The sequence below is a fragment of the Camelus ferus genome, chromosome 10 (assembly GCF_009834535.1).
Source record: "Camelus ferus isolate YT-003-E chromosome 10, BCGSAC_Cfer_1.0, whole genome shotgun sequence".
Classification (NCBI taxonomy): domain Eukaryota; kingdom Metazoa; phylum Chordata; class Mammalia; order Artiodactyla; family Camelidae; genus Camelus; species Camelus ferus.
The window spans coordinates 54,640,601-54,665,943 of record NC_045705.1 but is presented as its reverse complement, the minus strand read 5'-3'; the positions used below and the strand labels follow the sequence as shown (position 1 = coordinate 54,665,943).

The window sequence follows — 25,343 nt, the reverse complement described above, 5'->3', positions numbered from 1 at the left end:
AGGAAACCAGAATAAAATTTTTGTTTTATATATCTTTCAAATCATTTTCATTAAAAAATCCAAAATTTGCACGTGATAAAAATTCAGACGGGGGAGACAGAGCCATGCTTAGCATACAGGAGGTTCTCGGTTTAATCCCCAGTACCTCCTCTAAAAGTAAATAAGCGAATAAACCTAATACCTCCTCCCTCAAAAAATTAAATTAAATTAAAAGTTCAGGCAGCCTCCTTCCTCCTGCAGGTGGTGATTAGCTCCCCTCCCTTGCACGTGGGTTGGACACAGTCCCTTAACGTCTTAGGAGCAGACCGTGAAAAGGGGATGGCGATGAGCCATGTTCATCTCACTCACACCCTGGTGTGTTGCGGTGAGAGGAGCGCCTCACCCTGTGGCAGAGCCCCGACCTGTCCAAAAACAGTCTCATCGTGAAAAACAACAGACAAACCTTAACTGAGCGACATTGTGCAAAATCCCTGACCAGTGTTACTCTTCAGAAGTGCCAAGCTCATAAAAACAAGGGAACACTGAGAAAACATCACAGATTGGAAAAAGTGTGAGGGTATATGATAACTAAATGCAACATAGTGTTCTCAAATCAATCCTGGTACAGAAACCAGACATTTATGGGAGAAGTGATCTAATTTAAATAAGACCAGCAGTTTAGTTAGCAGTATTGTACCAATGTTAATGTCTTAGTTCTGACAGATGAACCATGGTCATGTGAGATGTTATAATTAGGGAAACATGCGTGGAGTGTAAAAAGAATTCTTTGACTCTTCTACATCTAAAACTATTTCAAAATTTTAAATGTAAAGTAAAAATTCAGTCAGTATAAAATTATATACAATCAAAAGTAGATTTCCCGGATAAACACAAGTTTCTTTTCTATAGCAGGGAACTATATTCAATATCTTGTAGTAACCTACAATGAACAAGAATATGAAAACGAATACATATATGTATATGTATGACTGAAACATTATATGGTACACCAGAAATGGACACAACCTTGTCAACTGACTATACTTCAATTTTTAAAAAAAAAAAGGAGATTTGCCTTTCAGTACTGGCCTCTGTTACCCCATTTCCTTGCGCAGGGGCAACTATTATCAATGTTTAATATATCCTTAGAGAAATTTCCTAATAAATAATTTTATTTATATATTTGAAATTTTCTTTTTATAAAATATATGCAGTCTATGTTGTGTGATGTGTATATAATGGTCTTCACTTTGATTTTTTAAATAAACTTAAAATTGCTAAGAATCACAAATCAGAGCGATTCAGTGCTGGGATTAAATTTAGGTCACTCAGAATCCAAAAATTGTGTGCTTTTCTCTACACAGTACAGCATTCCTAGAGTATGGTTTTCCTTTCTTGAACTTTCATCCTATTGGCCTCTGACATCCCTTAGGGTCCCAAAGGACAGTGGAATCAGGAAAGGTCAGGATAGCCCTTGAGGGAGGGAAGGAAGAAGAGCTAAGGTGAGCCCAGAAACACCTGGGGGAAAATAGAGGTGCCAGCCCTTCACCTGGCCCTGAGGACAAAAGGACACAGCTGGGAAGAAATCTCCTCAGTCAGGACGGGGAGCTTGGCCAGCCCTCTAGAGTGCTCACTCACGCCTGACACAGAGGAGGCAGCAGTGACCTGGCTTCAGGTCCAGCCACTAATGGCTCATCCAGGGCAGGGAGTAAGACCTCCCTGGTTCCTCTTCTGGGTCTGCTGACAACAGAGCCAGAGTTCTTCAGACACTCCAGGGCGTGCGTGAAGCACAGCCACCAGGCAGAGCTGAACAAGGCACATCTCCCTCCTGGGCACGGGGTAAGGTTCCAATCTAGGGTCGCATCAACCAGGGGTCCCTCTCTAGGTTCAATTGCTCAACTGGACAAGGTTTGGCAGGATTTGGTGGGACACCTAATTCTATTCTTCTGTCCACACTGGGAAAATCTCATTGGTTTCTCTCTTCCCAGAGCCTCAGTTTCCCTTATCTATGTCATAAATTAAGTCAGATCTGAGACTACAAGAAGATTGAGATTACCCAGGTTTTTTTTTTTCGGTTTGTTTTTGTTTTTGTTTTTGCCAATTCTGACTCTAAAGCTTTCTGGGTCAGAAAAATCCAGTCCCTGCAGCTTTGACAGGATATACACCTTCTCCAAGTCTCAACTTTCCTTTAATTAACTCAGAGAAGACTTGCCTAGAGGAATATTTATGAGGCAGAGAACATCGGAGTAAACCACTTCTTTAGGACAATTCTGTGGGTACAGAAGGTCTAGAAGAGCGTAGTCCTGCTCCTGGACAGTCAGTCAAATGACCAGCAGAGGAGTATTCCTACAGGAGCTCTGGAGGGACTGGCAGGGAGCCTGGGCCGGCCATCGGACACCGTGTTCTGCAGTGTCTCCCACCCTCAAGTCAGGCTGCCATCTCTTCTTCCCCAGTACTTCCAGAGGTTCTCTGAGAAACCCAACAGGCCCTTTTATCTCGCCTCCTGCCCTCCTTCCCAATTCTTTTCCACCAGTACCAAACCCTACATTTTGTCCTGAGAGGGAGCTTCTCTAAAAGTGAAGTTCTGACTAAAGGAAGAGTAGTCATTGAGAAAAGTAAGAACTCTAAACAGATGAAAACTCCAGGAAGAATGAACTCTGTCAAATTCACTTGTTCACCCAGTTAATCCAAAACACATATTAGTAGCTTATCTGGATGGACCCTGGGCTTCCTCCTATAAAGATGCCAAGACAGTTCATGTTCTGAAGGAGGTTACAGACTGGGATGTAAGTAGGTAATTATGATTCTGAATCGTTAAACTCTCTGTAAAGGATGTGGGGAAAGAGAGAAGATGACCAATCCTGTCAGGAAGCAGTGCACAACAGGCAGAGCTGAGTTTTGAGGATCAGAAGGAAGAAGTCAGCCAGGTGGAGGGGGAGGCGTGCGTGGAGGCAGAAGTGCTGTCACATGCAGAGGCCTGGAGACAAAAGGAACTGATTTGCTCCATAAATGGTAAGAAGCTGCACCCTGAAGCAGGGGAAGTAGAGGTGGATGTGGGGACCACAGATGACACATGTTTAGGTTGTGTTCATTCTACATGCTTTGTTAAAAACCTCCGTGTTGTTTTTATTATACATTTTTCGGATTATGGTTTTAAGTGTCGGCTGTTGTCATTTCCAAGTAATTACAAAGTTTTTTAACTATGAGATTATATATCTGCTTTAAATTTCTCTTTCTCTCTAATACGGGGAGGACAAGGGTGGCATTTAAATCACAGAGTTGTAGTGAGAAGAAAATGAGAATGAATGTAAAGCACAAAGTCTAAGTCTGTTATGTACTTAGTAAATATTGTAGTTTCGTCATCATTATGGTCAGCAGCATTTTCACTTTTAACATTGTCATTGCTATCATCTAACCAATGTAGCTCACTGCAGAAAATTTAGAAATCCAGGAAAATGAAAATAAGAAAATAACCCCCCCCTTTTATTCCCCACTGGTGAAATAGATCACTTTTGAATTTTGGTGATTAGCCTTTTAATACAAGAATATATTAACAAAATTAAAAATTTATCCTATGTGAGCAGTGTTGGCGTTTAATCTTTTCATTTCATATTATATTGTAATTATTGCATACAGCATTAAACGTTCTTCAAAATTATTTAAATGATTACACGATTTTCCTCACATTCATGCATTATAATTGAACCATTCATTCATCAATCTATTAATGATCATTTTCAAGTTATCAGTATAATGGTTGGCACTGAACAGACACGTAAAATCATTGCCTCCATTTCTTCTTTCAGATAAGTTTTTGAATCAAAGTGTATTAATATTACCGGATCCTCACACCATTTGTGTGAAACTGATTTTCAAACAAATTATTCTAGAAGAAACTTACAGAGCCTGAAACAAAATAAGATATTATTTATAACACCACTTCTTACTCGCACTGAATGTTATATTTTTCAGTATTTCAAATTTGATGAAGAAATTCAATTTCTATGTTCATTTTTAATTTTATTACTAGCAAAATAGAGTAACTGTCCTATGCTTACTGGCCCTTGGCACTCCTTGGTGAAATAAATCTTTGTGTCTTCTATTTTTCCTCTGAGGAGTTTGTGTCTTTTTAAAACTGATTTCTGTGGCTCTTATATATCAGGTAGACAAACACTTTTCATCATTTGTTGGTGTTACTGCAAATATTTTCCCCCGTTTGTCATTTACCTTTACCTTCTGTTTATGGATTGTTTTGTGTTACAAATTTTTTATTCTTAATAATATTCAAGTATTTGTTCTTCAAATAAAAAATAATACATTTTCACTGTGGATAATGTGGAAAGTATAAAATGCAGAGAAGAAATATAAAACACCTGGAATTGCACCACTAACATATTAACAAAGAAATAGCACTGAAGGCTTTCTATATGTATTACGTAACACATATATTTACACATATACATTTTCATTAAAATAAATGTCTTACATTAAACATACTATTTTTTAGCCTACTTTATCAATTTAGCAAAACTTACTGAGTATTTTCTCATGTTGTTTGATATCTTATACTTTTAAATTACTTCCTAGCATTCCGTAATGTAGACGTAACACAATTGATTTCACCAATCTATTTTTATATATTTAGATTGTCCTTTATTGTGTATGTTTCAATTACTCTATGGTAAATAAACTGAGGGGACCATTCTGGTAGATAAAATTTGCATGTAATCTTAATATAAAACTGTAGATATGGAATTGCTAGTTCAAAGAGCCTCTGATACATACTGTAAAATTCACTTATCATTTGGGCCTACAACGTTTGAAAGCTTATATCCTTTCACTTTTCCCCAAAATAAATACCATATTTAAATTTTTGAAGAAAAAATCTCCTTTTTAAACAATCATATTTGATCTCAAATGACTTTGAACTTTTTTCTTTTGTTTTGTATTTGACTTCTGATGATATGAATTGAGTGATTATAGATCTTGTCTCTTTCACTGACACTGACAAGAAGATATCTGAATAACAAACCTAAAATCCTACACTTGCAATCGAGAATCTCTCCATGACCACAGCTGGGGTTTCACTCCTGTTTCTATGGCTGGAGGCAACTGGACGAGAGTTAGCGAGTTTATCCTGATGAGTTTCTCTTCCTTACCTACTGAAATACAGTCATTACTCTTCCTGGTATTTTTAATCATCTACCTGGTCACCCTGATGGGAAACGGCCTCATCCTTCTGGTCACCTGGGCTGACCCCATGCTGCACAGCCCCATGTACTTCTTCCTCAGGAACTTGTCCTTCTTGGAGATTGGCTTCAACTTAGTTGCTGTGCCTAAGATGCTGGCAACCCTGATTGCCCAGGACACGACCATCTCCTTTCTTGGCTGTGCCACTCAGATGTATTTCTTCTTCTTCTTCGGGGTTTCTGAATGCTTCCTTCTGGCCACCATGGCAGTATGACCGCTATGTAGCCATCTGCGATCCCTTACACTACCCAGTCATCATGAGCACAAGGACGTGTGCCAAACTGGCTGCTGCCTCCTGGTTTCCAGGCGTTCCTGTAGCTACTGTGCAGACCACGTGGCTCTTCAGCTTTCCATTCTGTGGCACCAACGAGGTGAACCACTTCTTCTGTGACAGCCCACCTGTGCTCAGGCTGGTCTGTGCAGACACAGCACTCTTTGAGGTCTATGCCATCAGTTGGGACCATTCTAGTCGTCATGCTACCCTGCTTGCTGATCCTATGTTCCTACGCTCGCATCGCTGCTGCCATCCTCAAGATTCCTTCAGCTAAAGGGAAGCACAAAGCCTTCTCTACCTGCTCCTCCCACCTCCTTGTTGTCTCCCTTTTCTATGTATCTCTAAGCCTCACCTACTTCCGTCCCAAGTCCAATAATTCTCCTGAGAGCAAGAAGGTGCTGTCACTATCCTACACTGTTGTGACTCCCATGTTGAACCCCATCATCTACAGCCTGAGAAATAATGAAGTGAAGAATGCCCTTGGCCGGACTTTCTGCAAAATCCTCAGCCTTAGAAACTGCATCCCATAGACATTAAGAAATAAGACTAAACCTTATTGAATGGGGAACAATTAGTTCATATTTGGGATTCCTCTGCCTCTCTTCCCAGCTGCGTTGTGATAAAACCCAACTTCTGAAATAACTACAGCAAAACTCAGTGGAGAAAAAGCTGCACAGATGTAGTTTAGACCTATCACTACCACTTGGAAACCTTCTTTGCTTGCCTGTTATAGACTTACTTTTTTTTTTTTTCCTATTGGCAATTCAACAGTTCTGTGGCCAAGTAATTCCAGATATTCACATTCTGGTGTTCACATTGTAAACAGTATGAAAGTGTTTGTAATCCTAACACTTGGGAACACACATAATAAAATAGAGCAAAATCAATCAAAAATCACCTTTCACTTTGTATCATTTTGGGCAAATATGACTCCATTCATCACATGGGAAACCCTATGAGTCCTTCCAATGCATTATCTCCTCACTCCTCACTGCCTTATCATCCTCATGAGTCAGTGTTAGTATAGTTGACTTATAATACTTCAAGTGTACAGTAAAATGATTCAGTTATACATATATATAAATCTATTATTTTTCAGATTCTTTTCCATTATAGGTAATTATAAAATATTCAGTATAGTTCCCTGTGCTATACAGTAGGACCTTGTTGGTTATCTATTTTATATATATAGTAGTGTTCATCTTTTAATCCCAAACTCCTAATTTATCCCTCCTCCTTACCCTTTTCCCCTTTGGTAAGCACAGTTTGTTTCTGTGTTTGTGAGACTATTTCTGCTTTGTGAATAAGTTCATTTGTATGATTTTTTAAAGATTCCACATATAAGTGATGTCATATATTTGTCTTTCTCTGTCTGACCTACTTGACTTAGTATGATAATCTCTAGGTCCACCCATGTTCCTGCAAATGATGTTATTTCATTTCTTTTTTATGGCTGAGGAATATATCTATCTATCTATATATATATATTTATCCCACAACTTCTTTATCCAGTCATCTGTTGATGGGCATTTAGGTTGCTTCCATGTCTTGGCTATTGTAAATAGCTGCTGCTATGAACATTTGGGTGCATGTTTGTTTTTGAATTAGAGTTTTCTCTGGACATATGCCCCAAAGTGGGATTGTTGGATCATACGATAAGTCTATTTTTAGTTTTTAAAGGAAGATCCATACTCTTCTCCATAGTGGCTTCACCAATTTACATTCCCACCAACAGTGTAGGAGGGTTCCCTTTTCTCCACACCCTCTCCAACAATTATTATTTGTACACTTTTTGATGGTGGCCATTCTGAGAGGTGTGAGGTGACACCTCATTGCTCGTTGTAGTTTTGATCTGCATTTCTTGAATAAGTAGTGCTGTTGAGCATCTTTCTGTGTGCCTGTTGGAGAATTGTCTATTTAAATCTTCTGCGCATTTTTTGATTGGGTTGTTTGTTTTGTTGATATTGAGCTTTTTGAGCTGTTTGTATATTTTGGAAGGTAATCCCTTGTTGGTCACATTGTTTGTAAATATCTCCTCCTGTTCCATAGGTTGTCTTTTCATTTTGTTTATGGGTTCCTTTGCTGTAGAGGCAGTGTTAGTTCTTTTAAGCTCACTGGTATGTAGTATATAGGAAGGTGGATCAATAATTCCCATACCTACTAACTGGGTGAGAACACAGCCCCACTCATCAGCAGACAGGCTGCGAAAAGACTTCCAGAGGCCACAGTCACCTCTATATATGCCCTTAGACATGACCCTGCCCAGCATAAGGCCAGGACCCAGCTCCACCCACCAGTGGGCAGGTCTTTCCCACCACCTATGGAATGAGCCCACAAACTCAGACCAGACTCTACCCTGGGACTAGCTGGCCCCTAGCCCTTGGCTGATGAGAGTAAAGTGTACTGCTGGGACCCATAGGATGCTACCTACAGAGGTGCACTTCTCCAAGGCTAAGAAATGTAACTATCCTATCACACACATAAAAATACAAGTAGAAATTTAGACAAAGTAAGATGGCAAAGGAATATGTTCCAGGCAAAGGGAAAAGATAAAATGCCAAAAGAAGAACTAAGTGATGAGAAGAGATGCAATCCATGTAAGAGAGTTCAGGGCAATGCTTGTGAAGATTATCAGAGAACTTGGGAGGGGAATGGATGCACAGAGTAAGAAGTTGGAAGTTTTTAGCAAAGAGATAGAAAGTATAAAGAACAACCAAATAGAGTTAAAAAGCACAATAACTGAAATGAATAATACACTAGAAGGAACCAAGAGTAGACTAAAAAAGGCAGAAGAAAGGATCAATGAGCTAGAAGACAGAGTGGTGGAAATCACTGCCACAGAACAGAAAAAAGAAAAAAAATGAAAAGAAATGAGAATAGTTTGAGAACTCTGGGACAACATGAAGCACACTAATATTTGTATTATAGTGGGTCCCAGAAAGAGAAGAGAGAGAAAGGACCTGAGGGAAAAAAAAAAAAAAAAAACTCCCTTTATAACCCCAACAATCATTTTATCCCTCATGCTGTTTTTCCCAGGTAGAATGACCTGAGCTTCCCCAGGCTCTGTATTTAGCCTATATTCAGGTTCTTATACCTTGCTGAAGTAATATTATAAATTTCAGTCATGATGCTACTTTCATCAAAGATTAAAATGGACCAAGCTAACTCCAACATAGCTCTTCTTTAACCACAGAAGGATTCCTCATTCCTTTTATAACTTTATAGTACTTATTTTGAAGGTATGCCATAGTTTATTTAACAAGTGTTTTACAATTACAAAGAATAGTTTTATGCAAATGTCTTTTTATATTTTTGCCAGTTTATCTGACATGTGGAAATCTAGAAATTAGATTCACTGGGCAAAAGGTAAATAAATATATAATGTTGTTCTATTGGCAAATTTTCCTCCAAACTGCTTGCACCATTTTACACTTCTACTAGCAATTTATGAGGGTTTTTTGTTTCCCCACAACCACATCAGTAATATTTGTCATCAATCATTTGGAATTTTGCTTACATAATAGGTTAAAAATCATAGTTAAATTTTATTTGAGTGAAATAAAATTTGAAGATTATGGAAAAAATGGGTTAGTAAATCAAAGAAAAGGCGTGCATTAGACTTCTGAGTTCATAGTTCAGATGATTAACATTTGGTGGTTTCTTGGGATCCTATTTTCTCTGCTTAAAATGTTCTTTTGACCTTCATCTTAACCAAATCCATCTCATCTTTCATAGTCCCACTCCAATCCCTCAGGCAGTATAAATTACTCTCTCCTACATGCATCTATTCCAAGTTTGTCAACAGATAAGTTAAATTCTGTATATACTATATTGTACTTATTTTTACATGTTTGCCTTTCCCCAATGTACCTGTAACTCTGAAAATGAGACTGGCGCAAGTGTTTCTGTCTTAATAGAACACAGGCATTCCTGAAAACCTCACGTTTTGCAAAATTCACACTAAAAATACTGTGGGGAAGTAGGGTTAGGGAAGACCACTCAAAATATATGCAACTTTGAAGGCAGAACATTAGCTGAAACAATAGTTGGTACGTAGAGAGACAATACAGACTGTCCAGGCACACAGCTCAGTGAGGCTGGAGATTGCCGCGGTAGACAGTCAACATGCATGGTAACAGTAGAATGAAATTGCCAACAACAGTTTATTTAGAAGAAGGATATTGGGTGCTGAGACTGTGCATATGGATGTGATGCTCTGAACCAGTGGGACAGCCCTTAAATGGCTATGGGAGTCAGTACCACTCTTCAGGAGCCTCACACTGCACAAAGTTAAGGGGTGCCCCTTTCTGCAGATGGAGCCTAAGGTACAAGCACACTTTTAAATTTTTCTTAAAAGCAGCTAGGAGAGCTCCTGATGCCAAGGCCTCAGGACATTTACTTCAATGTTGAACGTTATCACTTTACTCCATTTATTCTGATTTGCTTTGCCCAACAAAAATGTTACATTACAATGAAATCATCCTCTAATTTTTCTATAGTATATGAAAAATAAATAAATGAATGGGTAATCTAGCTGAGAAATGATGGTGACTGGGAGTAGAGTGGTATTAGTAGAAATTACTTCCAAGTATTTTTTATAGGAAGAATTGATAGGACTACATGGTAGCTTGCACATGGAGAGATACACTACTGGAGGCAGAAGGGTTGCATCTAGAGCAAGACCAGTTCCTATAACAGAGTACAAGTGTTCTGAAAATCTGGAAAAGATCCCCAAAAAAAAAAAGTATAGAAGAGTTTTTTTCCCCAGAGAAGTCAGGCTTAGAGTATTTTCCTTTATATCCCTCTTAAAAATCCTCTTTCACCTTTTAGGAACATCCACCCAAACATGCAGTAACTGATCTTGCCTTGGGACCAAATACTTTCATCATAGGACAAGTTATCCCAGAATTAGACATGGAGCCAAGGAGTCAAGTGCAAGCAAGTTATTAAGGAGAAACCATAAAATGAATGGGAAAGTAGAGTGGGAATGGAGGAGCAGCTAAGCAAAACACAATTCCAGGTGACACCCTAGTTCCCTGCTGGATCACCAGAGCATAAATAAATCTCAGAATTTGTTCTGCTTCAGGTCATAGAAAGTAGGATTTTTGTACTTCCACTTGTAGGGAAGAAGAATTAAAACTCTCAGGCAGTTCTGCCTCCTGGAGAGCTTCCCCAGTGCCCAGAGGCATTCTTCTGACGGTCTCAGGCACCAGCTATTAGAAGTAAAGCTTGCAGAAGCTGACAAAGGGTGCACGGAGCTGGGCAGAATGACTCAAGAGGATTAAGGAGGAACTCCAATAGAGTCCATTACAGCCTGCCCTTCAGAAGTGCTTTCCGTCATCTGAGTGTTTGAGTCAACAAAAAACTCCAAGACTAATCAGAACATTAAAAATGACCATTAAACACTTGACCACTGAAACCCCAAATCTAGAACTCAACTCAATGTATGGTGACCTCTCCAAGTTCAACATCGACCCACCAGTGTGAGTTCTGATACATCTGTTTTTGTCCAGATAAGTAATTTGAATCAAGCACACAAATTCAAACTCATCTCCTAAGGATATGCATTAATTATCAGAAACATATAGTCAAACACATAAATACAAAATAATTTTAAAATTCATCAGTTTCAAAGTATCTTTTTTTTCCACAGTGGACTTCTAACCACACATCATTATATACAGTGATGATAGTTTTTTTTCTTCATCTCCTACTTTTACAGGGAATCCCTTTGAGATGAATGGGACTGAGAAAGTAGCTCATGAAGATTATTTTACCTTTTAAAGGCTTTTCTCTTAGCCATCCAAAGACATGGCTAAAGGTGTGCTGCTCACAACTTTATTAAATTATAATCCAAGTCCCTCATAGCCATAGTTACATCCTGGGCAATGGGAAGTGGCGGCGCTCTTTTTGCAGCTGTATCACTTTCTTCTAGTTACATATTCATCACAGTTGTGAATTCACGTTTTTATATGATTTTTTGATGTTAGTCTTCCCCTCTAAACTGTATGTTCCACAAGGCCGAGGACAATGTCTGTAAAACTTACTACTGAAAACCACAATGCCTGGTTCATGTTAGGAAATCAATAAATATTTGCTGGATGAATGAAAAAACATACAAGTTGGATCTTGTGCATGTGTTCGTTGGTCATTGGAGCCTGAAATACAATTGCTCCTCCTCCAAATGCTAGTAAGGAGGACTGAAGAGAGAGAGGATGAGAGGAAGAATGGCAGAGAGAAGTCATGAAGCCATTTCTACTCTCTCACCACCTTTGGTTGTATCCCAAGTGCACACGGGGGCTAACAGAGATTTATATTGTATGTTGGACAGTGAGACGGGCTCTCAGGGGGAACAATAAGCAGTTATCCTTTTTCATCCACTGAGTCACCTCTGTTCTCACTTTTGTTGGAAATCACTTCCCTAGAGCAAACTTCAAGATGAACATGCCATCCTACTCAATCAAAATGGAAAATCTCGTTATATGGGTGGAGGAAGAGGCAGAATGCGAGTGTTTTAAGTATGCCTTGTGGAAAAAGTAAAGATCGTATGTGCAGGCACTGTGCCAGGTACTAAGCAAATAATAATGAGCAAGTCAGATATGGTTACTGCTTTCAGTAAGAAACAAAATACCTATTTCAGAAGCACTGTAAGAAATGCTCAAAAATGCATGAGAGTCTTTGGATGAAGCCCTAACTGGCTGGAGGAAACTTTATATCAAAGCATGGACACCATCTTACTCTCTCAACTTCAATTGCTATTCCAGAGGAGTTAGGATTTTGAGATTGTTAGTCAGACTTTTTTCATCTTAACCAGGAGTTAAGAGCCTCCCCATTGGAAAGAATCATCAACCAACTGAATATGGTTTTCATTAAAATTCTCTACTTGGCTTAGATAATAATTATTGAGTTGTCCTTTTCCTTCCTAAAAATACCTCTCCTGAGTCCAGGTCAGAAACAGTCCTAAGAACCAATCCAATGAGAATCAGAAGTGAAGGGAGATGTAAAAGGCTACTGGCACGAGAAATGAAATCACTCTCCTGAAGATACCTGCACCCCCATATTCACTGTAGCATTTTTCACAATAGCCAAGGCATGGAAACCACCTAAGTGTCCATCAGCGATGCATGGGTAAAGAAGATGTGACATACACACACGTGTATACAATGCAACATTAATCAGCCATAAGAAAGAAGGAAATCCTGCCACTTGCAGCAACAAGGATGGAGCCTGAGGGCATTATACTGAGTGAGATAAGTCAGACAGAGAAGGACAAATACTGTATTGATCTCACTTATATATGGAATCTGAAAAAAAACAAACTCAAAGAAACAGGTGGTTGCCAGGGCCTGCGGTGGGTTGATGTTAGTCAAAGGGTACAAACTGAGTTTTAAATAAATATGTTCTGGGAATCAAATGTACAGCATGATGATAATATCCTTGAAAGTTGATAAGAGAGTAGATCTTAAATGTTTTCACCTCAAACACACACAAAAGCTAATTATGTGAGGTGATGGACATGTTGGCGAACCATACTGTGGTGTTCATTTCACAGTACATGCAGGAATCAAATCATCATGTTGTACATAAACTTATGCAATGTTACATGTCAATTATATCTCAACAAAGCTGGAAAAAAAAATAAAGAATAGTGGCACACTCCTCTAATTTCTCTCTGCTGAAAGCCTTGGAGAATAGAGAGGCCACTGAGGTTTCTCCTTTTGCTCTTGTAGCCTCACAAGTGCAGGAAACATTGGAGCTGCAGTCAAGGTCTTCCTCCAGTTATGGGACTACAACATCTTCATGAATTTTTGCATTCCTGGGAACCCCTCAAAACTCACACCTGTCAGAAGAAGAACCTATGACTTCACTTGAGGGAGAGGAAGCAATGGAGGAAATCACTTCCCTACAGTAAACAGCAGGGACCAAAAGAGTCCTGAGACCCAGCCTGGAATCCTCCAGGGTGGCTGACACAGGCCAAGCCCAGAGCTTCTCTGGAGTGACTAATGCAGCACAGCTCCGAGCTCCCTCACAGGGACTGGCCCTGCCATAGCAGCCTAGGGTTGACCTGGGGTGCCTGACACAGCCCCGGACAAAGCTTCTTTAAGAATGTGACAAGGCACAACCCCAGAGTTCACCAGCAACGTGGACCAAGACAAGCACAGCCGAGTGTCTTTGGAATGACTGGCACAGACGCCATCCAGGACTTTCCTGAAATGTCTGGCACAGACATAGCCATAATTGAGGACTCCCCTGGAGTCACTCATTCAGACATGGTTTAAAGCTACTCTAGAGCAGCTGACGCCAACCAGGGCTTGTCTGGAACGTGACAGAGACAGGTCTCACACACGAGGTAAGTGAAGGGGGAGAGGGCAGGGCACAGACTTGAAATCTCTCGTGAAGAGGATGATGGCTCACCACCTAAAAAAAAGTATGTCTTCGTCGACACATTTCTGGGAGATAAGAAAGGAGATCAGAGTTCTCAAGTTTAAAAAAATGGAGTTTTATAGGACTTCTCAAATTAGGGAACTTGGGAAAGGATAGAAAACAATGATCCTATATGTATTGTCTTTCAGAATGTTCAGTGTTTGCACGTATATTATCTCATTTCACACCTTCCAGGTGAGTGAGGCTTTCATAAAAACCATCATTTTACAGTTGAGAAAATCATTACTCAGGAAATGTCACATCCGTAGCTCTATGTCTCACAGCTAAAACAAATAACCAGAACTTTAACTGCAAATTTATGACTTCAGAGCCCTTTGCCATTATGACCGTGTGATCTCAAACCATCATTTATGTGGCTTCACAATGTTCTCTTCAGTATGTTACCTGGTCTTCTTTGTTGAAACAAAGCAGAGAATGTCCGAGATGTCATCCCTGAAAGGAGACCCTCCAGGTAGAGACGGAGCTGCCCAGGCGACCTCAGCCAAGTGTCCGCATAACTTCTCCTCCCCTCTAGCGTTCTCTTTTCCTCTCCACCACCCCCGCTATGTCGCAGGGGAAAACAGAAAATTAAAAACAGAAAAGAAAGGTAAAAGATCTGAATAAGAAAGAGAGGGAAGGCCAGATCAAAAGAAAGTATTAGAGAGAGATGGCGCTAGACAAATGAAGGAAAATATAGAATTACAGCTACAGGAGAGGGGCCAACTGTCACTTTGTGTTCTGTGCAGCCGTAGGGCCTTAAGAAGATGCCCAAGGGGTCACTTCATGGGACAGGAGGAAAGTGAAAGCCAAGTGGGGCTCTGAGCCCCTGTCCCTGCCCTTGTTCATCCTCATTGCACTGAAGTATTGAGAGTTCCTGAAAGATTTGGTTCGAAAGAAACAGGAAGGGGCACCTCTGCTTTAAAAGTCAGAAAAACTACTGTTATGTGGATGCAAGTTCCCTCAGCTGCATTAACTGGATATTCAGAGATTCTCTTTGATAACTTCTCAGCTGGGGACTTGAGAACCTTTTCTTTCCTAACCTTTTGTCACCACATACTGTCTAGTGTGTAAGTAGTGTCATCTGGTTGTGTGTCAGTAGGAAATTCTCCAACTATGTTTGCTGTAGTTTTCCTCTGGTTTCAGCTGTCACAGGTCTCGGCGACACTTCATTGGACTGCTTTCTCTGTGCCCAACACTGCTTTACCGAAAGATTGGATTCAGAGGCTTCTTGAAACTACGGAAACTATAATATATATTTATATATAATCATATTTATGAATTATACATATTATATAATATCAAGAACAATTATAGTGACAGGAAGAATTCAAATGCATGTCATGTTTTATAATTCTACATTTATTTTCATATCTCTCACCAGACAATAATTTTAAAACATTGGTAAAAGGATTTTTACAAATACTGAAAAAATAATAGTGATTATGTTAATCCATCATGGAAATCCTAAGAGTTTCATGACAAAGAACTTCATTAACTTTTTAAGATATTAGTATGTTAAGCCAATTAACTGATGACAGTAAGGCAAATGTTAATTAGTGGTTGAACAAACATTTATTGTTACTTTGTGGGTACCAGGCAATGTAGTGTGGATACAGAGATGGATACCATTTAGTTTGTGGCTTCAAAAAGTGCACCATTTGCAGGAGAGGACACATATAAAGTCACTATGACATAAAATCATTGTTATAATAAGGGCATTTTGAATTCCTGGAGGAACACAAAGGAGAGAGTAGTTAGCTATACCCAGGTGGGGAATGGGGATAGTCAGAAGGGGTTTTATAAGTTGACATTAGCTCTTGGATTAGAAAATAAGTATCAATGTGGTTTATCTGCATGTCACTAAGGCATTTGATGAGCTCTTTCATGAGATCTTTGTTACTACATTAAAGGGATCTATTCCAGGTGACAGTACATATAACTGTGTTTATTTATACCCAACCCATGTCTGAAATGATTTAACATCGCTGATAGAAAAAAAAAGAGATATCTTTGCTATTTGCCCAAAGAGTAGAGATTAAAAATTGGTGTCAAGCCACTTGGGGATATGGCATAAGTGATACACCCCAGAGTCTTGGCTCTGTCCTAGAAATATTTTGATTAAACATTTGAGGGAAGTGGCCATTCATGGAATACCGAGTGATGCAAAGCTGGTGTGATAGAGCAAAGCTTTAAAAATATCTTCTCAGCCCATAGTAGACAAATTAAACAAAATAATCTTGGAAGATAAAACCTAACGTACCACCTGTGAAACACACACACATGCACATACACACCCACAGGTCTGTTGGCTCAGCTGGAGATCCAATTGTGTCATCAGACTGCTTTGAAAATAGTTCAACTACATTGATTACTAAGCACTTGGAGTTAAGTACTCTGCTAAGTGCAAAAGATACAATGATGAATGAATGCGTTTGTACTCATGGCATTAGTAATTATTTAAGATAAATAGATTCCCACATACACAATTATAAAAATACTCTAATAGACGTTTACACAAAGTGTGATAAGAAAGTAAAAGAATTATTCCTTGATTAGTCAAGGGAAGACAGGGATACTTCCCAAAGAAAATGTTTCAGTGGAGACTTTCAAGATGAGCAAAAGTTATACATAATTCCAGGAGGGGTTTCCAAGAGTAGAGAGCCACATGCACACATGCAGGGAGTGGGGAGAGAGCAGGATGTTTGCACAGAACAGGAAGTATTTTGGTGTTGATCAGAGCATCAGCTATGTAGAGGATTTCAAACTGGAAAAATAAGCAGTTATTAGAGAACAAGATTTTCTTAAAGAGTTTGAGTTATCCCAGGGACAGTAGAGAGTGATTGATGGTGAGCAGGTAATCCGATCAGAGTTGCTTTCAGATCACACACAACTCAAGGATGGTTTGAAGAGAATGAGCTGGAATTGGGCTCCTACAATATTCCAGGTCAGGGAAAATAAGAACCAGAACCTAAAGGCAGTAGTGATGGCGATGGAGACGGTGACACTGTATCAGTGTTAGGGAAGAAAAATAACCAAGTTTGGGGGATGAATTAAAGGACTTCTTCCCCCAGTTCCTGGGTTATACAGTCAGGCAGTATCATTTCCTGAAATAAGGTAGATAAAAGGAGGGGAATTGGGGTGGAGGAAGATGATGAGTGTAATTTATAACTCTTACCACTCTTTGAATCTAAGGCTGTATTGTTGATGTATGTAGACTTTTGTGTCTAAATTTCTTATGAATGAGACTTACTGTGCCTACACACTGTCTATACAGATATTTTCCTGATTATTTTCCATATCTTCATTCTTCATTCATCATTAAGTAACAATTTACTGGGCATCTACCTTGCAAGGCATTGGGATACAAAGCTGAATAACACAAGTTCTCTCAAGGAGTGTACCACCGAGATTATGTGGTGGAGACATAAATCAACGATTATTCTAAGATGAGGACTATGAAATCGGTATTTCCAATCTCCAGTGGTGCTAACACCTTGAAACAGTCTGCCCCTCTAGAAATTGTCTTGCTTGTTTCTCCCTGGCTACCTTCCTATGCCAGACACAACACCTGTGAGCTCGGGCTCACCCCCGTCCTCAGGGAGTGGGTGAAAGTACCGCCTGATGGGCACACCCGGGACTTGCAGTCAGACCACCCAGGGTGCATATCCTGATGCCAAAGCTTGCCTGATGCCTGACTTTGGGGAGGTTACTCAACTTGTCTGTGCCTCAGATTCCTTGGCTGTAAAGTGAAGCTAATAATAGTTCCTGTATCTCCAGGTTGTTGTGAGACATAGTGTAACATGCAAAACACTTATTGTCTAAACTTACTTGGTGCTCAATAAATTTTATTTCTCACTATGAAAATAAATAAGGTATCAAAAAGTTGTTACTAGGAAAATAAAAAAAGGTATCAAAAAAGTTTCATAAAGGAAATGATGCCCAGCTTGATTTTTTTAATGAATCAGCAAAAAATTTAAATAAATCTTTCTCACTGATTTTGCTTTTTTCCTCCCTCTTTCCTTCATCATCCTTCACGTCTTGCACCTGCTCAGGACTTTACTTAAATATCATCTAAGTGAAACTGTCTTTGACATTCCCCACACCCTAAATCCTATCTTCTCCCCTGCTTTCTTCTTCTTCCTTATTCTTATCACCATGTAACATACTATACATTTTACTTACATAATTTGTTTGTGATGTATTTTCCCTACTAGAAGGTGAGTTCTATGAGGGCAGAGATTTTGTTTGTTTTATTTACTGATATATCATCTTTAGTACCTAGAACAGTGTCTGGCACACAAAAGACAATATGTATTGAATAAATTATTTTTTTTCCTTGGGATTGAAAAGCAAGGGCTACAGTAAGTCTGGGCGATGGGTGAGAAAAGTGGATTTTAGAAGGCAGATCTAGGATTAGGTCATAATAATTCTATCGGTTAGCATTTATTGAGCACGTATTATATACCAGCCACCATGCTAAGTTATTTAGGTTTTCTTCTTCAGTTTATCGTCATCAGAAGGACTCTCAGCGTCCAATTTTGAAGCTTTGTTGTTGATGCAATGATGAAAACTTCTCAATCTTTTTCACAGGATTTAATATTATTAGTCACATGCTTGCATACCAGAGTCGTTCTTTGCTGATGCGTAAAATCTGAGTTTTGTATTTCTTGAGAGTCGAGACACAAGTCAAACAGTTGGAGCTGATGAAAGGGTTTACACAAGAGACATCTAGATTCTCCCTTTGATCTGACTCTGTCTTGAGTCCACGGTCCCTTTGTCTGGCCACATACAGCCACATGGAGAATATTTAGCCCAGAGATCAAGGTAAACCACAGTTTCTACATTATGTGTCTTCTTGTTTAAACTGCAGTCGTCTGAGTTTAGAAATGAAGATTTCTCCAATATACTGACATCTTCCCAAGTATGCACTGCTCCAGACCGGGGGACACATTCATGTCTCCTCTTTGGGGATCCTGGGTAATCGTTGGTTCAGTTTCTTTGACGTTTTCCTTCCCACCCTTTCATTTTGCAGAAAGCATGCCCTGGCCCACCTCATCATCCTCCTTTTGTGTTAAGACCCCTCTCTTCAGAAATGCTGGCCTGACTTCGTTTTTAGCACCACTGAGAGAGACAGGATAGAAGCCCACAAATGAAGCCGTGGCTCTGACTATCCTTTTAGAGCAGAGGAAAGTCAGGACACGTATAGACATATGCAGTGCGCCTCAGTTCAGTCTGAAAAAAAATTTAGCATTCTTCAAAAAATGGGAATCCCATTGTCAGATTGGTTTTTTACATTTTGGAAAGTATAGCTGCTTGGTCTTGACAACTGTAAGAAGCAAGGTGGAGAGTGAGGCCCCGGGGAGCTCCCCTAGCGAAGGGTGTAACAGAAGTCTACGTAACATATGGGGCTTCTGCCCTCCCGCAGCGTGAGTGCCCAGTGAAATCCTGGGCAGAAGAAGGATGTGGGGAAACTGGACAATTGTCAGCGAGTTCATTCTTGTGAGCTTCTCAGCCCTGTCCTCTGACCTACGAGTTCTGTTGTTTCTCCTTTTTCTGGCCATTTACCTGGTTACCCTAATGGGCAATGTCCTCATCATCCTGGTCGCTACAGCTGACTCTGCCCTACAAAGCCCCATGTACTTCTTCCTCAGGAACTTGTCTCTCCTGGAGATAGGTTTCAACTTGGTCATTGTGCCCAAGATGCTGGAGACCCTGATCGCCCAGGACATGACCATCTCCTTCCTCGGCTGTGCTGCTCAGATGTATTTCTTCTTCTTCTTCGGGGCTGCGGAGTGCTGCCTCCTGGCCACCATGGCCTATGACCGCTATGTGGCCATCTGTGACCCTCTGCGCTACCCAGTCATCATGGGTCGCCGGGCCTGTGGCCAGCTGGCAGCTGCCTCTTGGTTCTCAGGGTTGCCGGTGGCCATTGTGCAAACCACATGGATTTTTAGCTTCCCCTTTTGTGGCCCCAACAGGGTGAACCACTTCTTCTGTGACAGCCCCCCTGTCATCGCACTGGTGTGTGCTGATACCTCGCTGTTTGAACTGGAGGCTCTGACAGCCACCGTCCTGTTCATCCTCTTCCCTTTCTTGTTGATCCTGGGGTCCTATGTCCGCATCCTCTCCACTATCTTCAGGATGCCCTCAGCCGAGGGGAAGCACAAGGCCTTCTCCACCTGTTCCTCCCACCTCTTGGTCGTCTCCCTCTTCTACAGCACTGCCATCCTCACGTACTTCCGGCCCCGGTCCAGCACCTCTCCTGAAAGCAAGAAGCTGTTGTCTCTCTCCTACACGGTGGTGACCCCCATGTTGAACCCCATCATCTACAGCTTAAGGAACAGTGAAGTCAAGGCTGCCCTGAGGCGGGTCGTCCGCCGGACCCTGGGCCCTCAGAAAGGATGACTGACTTCGGTGGAAACTGAAGGGGTAGAATGCAAGGACAAAGGGAAAAAAGCAAGTTCCTCAAATAAGTCTTTGGTCTCTACTCTTGCCAGGAGCCACAGTGCACCCACTGGGACTTTGGACTTTCCACTAGGATGCATTTATGAATGAAAGAATGTGAGTGATGGAAGAAAGAACTTCCATGGCTCCAGTGTTCTCCAGGACCCCAGTGGTACCAATGTCTCTGAGGATGCCACTAGGATGCCACACAGATTAGCAGCCTGTCTGAAAGCTGACAACTTCACTACAATTTTTCACTTCTTATTTGTTTAAACTTTTCTTAAACTTTTTCATCCATGTATTTACCTTCTCCTACTTGTCCAAAAGTTCTACCTGGGACTTTGAAAGTCCTTTTTGTTCACAAGATAAGTAATGATAATAAATAGTAAAGTTTGTTTCATTCTTTCAGTCTTTTTTTTCAACAAATGTTGAGTTTTAGCTCAAACTTTCAAATTTTCAAAACTTTCAAAACTTTCAAAACTCAAATTCAAAATTTCAACAAATTTTTATTCAGCATTCAGTGTGTGTCATATTATTAAGAACCTGAAGACACATTAGTGAATAAAACAAATTTCTTGCCTCATAGAATTTATATTATGGTGAGAAAGAGATGAAATAAAGAGATACTTTTTATTGAAGTATAATCAGTTTACAGTGCTGCATTAATTTCTGTACAGCATAGCAATTCAGTTATACACACATATATATTCCTTTTCATATTCTTTATCACTATAGGTTGTTACAAGATATTGAATATAGTTCCCTGTGCTATACGGTAGGAGCTTGTTGTTTATCTATTTTATACAAAGTAGTTAGTATCTGCAAATTCTGAACTTCCAATTCATCCTTTCATCCCCCTCTTTCCCCCCCACCAGTAACCTTAAGTCTGCTTTCTATGTCTGTGAGTCTGTTTCTGTAATAAAAAGATAGTTTAAATTTTCCGCTGGCTTGGAAAGTACACATGTTTAGAGGGCTATCAGTTGGGGACTTCCTCTGCTACCATAATTGGTCTGTGCCTCACAGGGAGAAAGAGTACTGCACACTGACGACTGCCTCAATTGCAAATTATCCACCTTGGATATGGAAGTTGCTCGGCAGAAAGAGTGTAGAGGCATTCCAGGTTAAGGAGAAGTGGGCAAATTGTGGGAAACTGCTGTGAATAGCCCGAAGATCGTTTTCTAGATTTTTCTGGTAATGTTACTGTGTTTGGGTGAAATCAGCTGTCCTTTTCAGCTTGCATATCCTTCAACCAATTTAGCAGTCCCTCTCCAGGATTCTGTCAGTGATAGTCCAACCCCTGATTCTTGGTGAAGAGCAGACTTGGGACAAGGGCATCATACTTTGTGTAAATTATTGATGACAGTTTATTGATAATTAACAGAGTAAACTAGCACTTACTGCATGGGCACATCCTTTCCTCAGACTCTATAAGCAGCTCTAGCTCTGGGTGCCGGGGAGGTACCAGGACAGGTTCAATCTCCCACTCAGAGTATCCTCCAGCTCTCCTGCAGCAAGGGTTCGGGAAGGGCAGCACATTCTGAAGTATCGCCATAAGACTTTACAAGTGAAAAGGTAGATCATGGGTTTCTATTTGCATGATGGCAATCACACAACTAAACAGATTGGCACTATTATAAAAATTTTTAGCAAGCTTTAATGGCTCTTCCACTTTTATCTTACTTGGCCTTGGGATGGTAGGCAGAATAATGGTCCCCCCCAGAAGTTCACATCCTAGTCCCCAGGATCTGTTAAGTATGTTGCCTTACATGGTAAAAAGGACTTTGTAGGTGTGATTGAATTAAGAATCTTCAGATGGGGAGATTATCCTGTTTGTTTGTTTTTTTAATACAGTAACAGGAAATCAGAAGGTAGGTAGAAAATGAGCTTGAAATATTTATTCCCGTGGCCTCCTCACCTTCATACACCTACACCCACAGCACTGGTAACAGCTTCTCACGCTCCCCAGGATGTCACTATATCTTCTTGGTTTCCAAAGCCCTGTGTTTACCTTTATAAAAGTGTGTCCCGATAGAAACTCACATCTTTAATAACAGCATGAGTAGAAGGACAACAGAGATCATATGTTCTGCTTCTTCCTTCCTACCCATGCTCGTCACTCTCTACCTCAAACACACATGAAGGTGCGTGTACACACACACATACATGTAGCACCTAGCTTGTAGGAAGTGATTAAGTACTGTTTGTCAATTCATGATTATTTGATGATGCAAAGAGATTCAGAAATATCAAAAGATAAAGGATTTGGGGTGGGATCTGGGATAGATAATAATATACAGTATGATTTTAAAAGATAGATTTTACAGGTTCCAGGGTTTATAAAATGTGTGTGTTCCTCAGGATTTTCTAAAATCCCCTGGTGCTAAAAGACTAACCAGAAGAAAGCAGACCCTCTGTGCTAATGCTCCATGAATTATTGTCCTCTTCTTCTACAAAGGAAGTGCTGGATGAAGGATGGAGAATGGGTCCACAAGCAAGTCCCAGGGGTGAAAGTTGTAGCATATTCCGGTCTTTCAGAGGGACCTACTCAGCATTTCTTACTAGTAGGCAGCCAGGAGGGTCTCACTGTCAGTGGAAAATTCCAAGCCTGCATGGGAAGTTCCTGGGGGCCACTTTCCTCAGAGCTCCCCTCACATCCTTGTTTCTCAGACTGTAGATGACAGGATTAAGCATGGGGGTCACCATCGCGTAGAACACAGATACCAGCTCTTTCTGTTCTTTGGAAGACTTTGGTGTCATGTAAGTGACAATTGCTGACCCATAAAAAATGATGACTACAATGAGGTGGGAGCCACAGGTTGAGAATGCCTTGAGCCTTCCTGCAGCTGACTTCATCCTGACCACAGTTACGATGATGCGGCCGTAGGAGACCAGAATTAAGGAAACAGGGATGAGGAGAATCACAACTCCCATGAAGAAAAGTGGCTAATTCTGAAGTGCGGGTGTCTGTGGAGGCCAGGATCAGCAGTGCGGGGGCCTCACAGAAGAAATGAGCAATGTGACTGCTGCCTCGGTAGGGTAGCCTCAGTGTGAAGGTGGCGTCCACCACAGATACCAGAATGCCGCTGGTCCACGATCCTGTGGCCAGCTGAATGCACACCCTCCAAGTCATGATGCTGGGGTAATGCAAAGGGTTGCAGATAGCCACGTACCGATCATAGGACATCACTGCCAAAAGGGCACACTGTGTGCACCCAAAAATGAGGACGAGCAGAAGCTGTATTGCACAGCGTGTGAATGAAATGACTTTCTTCCTAGAGAACAGGTGGACTAGGGCCTGAGGAATGATGTTGGTAGAGAAAAAGAGGTCAGCCAGAGATAAATTGTAGAGGAAAAAATACATAGGTGTGTGAAGCTGGAAGTCAACATGAACAAGGAATATGAGAAGCAGATTTCCAAGTACAGTGACCAGGTAGACACCCAGGAATAAGATAAAGAGCAGTTGCTGGGTGTGTTGGTCATCAGAGAGTCCCAGAAGGAGGAACTCTGTCACCCGTGTCTGATTCGTCTGTCTCATAGTTTGTCTCTTTTTTCAGTACGAAGTCACTACACACTGAACATAGGTGTATATAGCCTGTAAATTGTACAGTTCAGAGTTGGAGGGCTTAGGAATTTCCCTCCATCACTACCAGTTGTTTCAAGAATCCCCTTATGAGGTTTTTAGAAGATGATTGTGTGGCTTTAGTTGGAATGTTTTCAATGTTGCAAAACTAGCATCGTCGACAAGTATACAGTAGATCAAAAGAATCATCTTCTTTATCTTAATATCATGCTTCTAAGAATAAAACAGTAGACTGAAATCTCCTGTACAGGCATGCCATTTAATTTCACTTTATTATCAACAAAACCCTCGAGTCTTATGCAGCCTTGGCCACACATGCCCCATCTCACGATGCTGTAGATTTTTAAAAAATTCATTGGACGTACACTTACTGTTGTTTCTTCCCTGAAAAAAATAGCCATTGAGGTATAAGAAATTAAAAAGAGCCAAAATACCTTGCAGAACTGACTTTTTTTCTTGGACGACAAGACCTATCTTGAAAGGGCTAGGAAACGTAGGGATGGTGCCTCTGGATGGTGTGCCTGGACCTCTTGGACAGTCCTGTCCCCAGCTTCACCTGGAGCTCCGAATAGAAGTCTCAACCATGGGTGAACTTCCAAAATAGCAGACACACCATTACAACATAGTTTCCATTTTAAGCCAGCACCTTGTCTGGTTTTGTTTAGGATGAAGTAGCACTAATCCATCACTTCCAGCCCATCATACCTCACTGTCTTGAGTTATCTGTCTACTCCTCCTAGAGACTAAAAATCGTTTAAAATTGTGTCTATGTCTTTTTTCATTTTTGTGTTCTTTATTAGACATAGCATAGAACTTTCTTCATGGGGGGAGGGTACAGCTCAAGTGGTAGAGCACGTGCTTAGCATGCACGAGGTCCTGGTTCAATCCCCAGTACCTCCTCTAAAAATAAGTATATAAATTAAATAGATTACCTCCCCTGACAAAGAAAAACAAAACTTTCTTCAATAAATTATCAGTAGTAAAGAAAAATAATTTGATCACATAGTTTTCAGTAGAGTTGTTTAAAAAGCCTGCCAGTATCCTTAGAGCGATTTGAAAGAATGTGGGAGCAATAATAAAATTCTGTGGAGCTGATATAGCCAATATTTTATAATAACTCTAAGTGGAGTATAATCTTTAAAAATTTGTGAATCACTACTTTCACACCTGTAACATACAATATTGTACATCATCAACTGTATTTCAATTTTTTAAATATGATATTGTAAAATAAATGCATAAATAAATTTTTAAAACATTTCATGGGGCCATTCCAAAAAAAAAAAAAGAAGAAAGAAATTACTTTAAAATCTGAAGTTTAAGACCCAATGCAAATTTTGGACTACAATCCTTTATCTGTCTGGTAAAGGTGCTTGAAAATACTTTTTACAA

At 40.3% G+C, this 25,343-nt stretch overlaps 3 protein-coding genes across 3 annotated transcripts; 2 read left to right on the top strand and 1 right to left on the bottom strand.

Moving 5' to 3' along the window:
* Positions 1-5,038: 5,038 nt before the first annotated feature.
* LOC102518994 (olfactory receptor 10A2) lies at positions 5,039-6,228 on the top strand. The gene is given in 3 exon segments (XM_032490460.1): positions 5,039-5,437; positions 5,439-5,684; positions 5,686-6,228. Coding segments are annotated over 3 exon segments (954 nt in total). The 5' UTR covers positions 5,039-5,077; the 3' UTR covers positions 6,034-6,228.
* Positions 6,229-19,285: 13,057 nt separating this feature from the next.
* On the top strand, positions 19,286-20,361 carry LOC102523568 (olfactory receptor 10A4). The gene has a single exon (XM_006194831.2). The coding sequence runs from the start codon at positions 19,388-19,390 to the stop codon at positions 20,330-20,332; it is 945 nt and encodes a 314-aa protein (XP_006194893.1). The 5' UTR covers positions 19,286-19,387; the 3' UTR covers positions 20,333-20,361.
* A 2,596-nt stretch (positions 20,362-22,957) lies between these two features.
* LOC102522792 (olfactory receptor 2D2) lies at positions 22,958-23,906 on the bottom strand. The gene is given in 2 exon segments (XM_006179172.2): positions 22,958-23,302; positions 23,304-23,906. Coding segments are annotated over 2 exon segments (948 nt in total).
* Between the last annotated feature and the right edge of the window lie 1,437 nt (positions 23,907-25,343).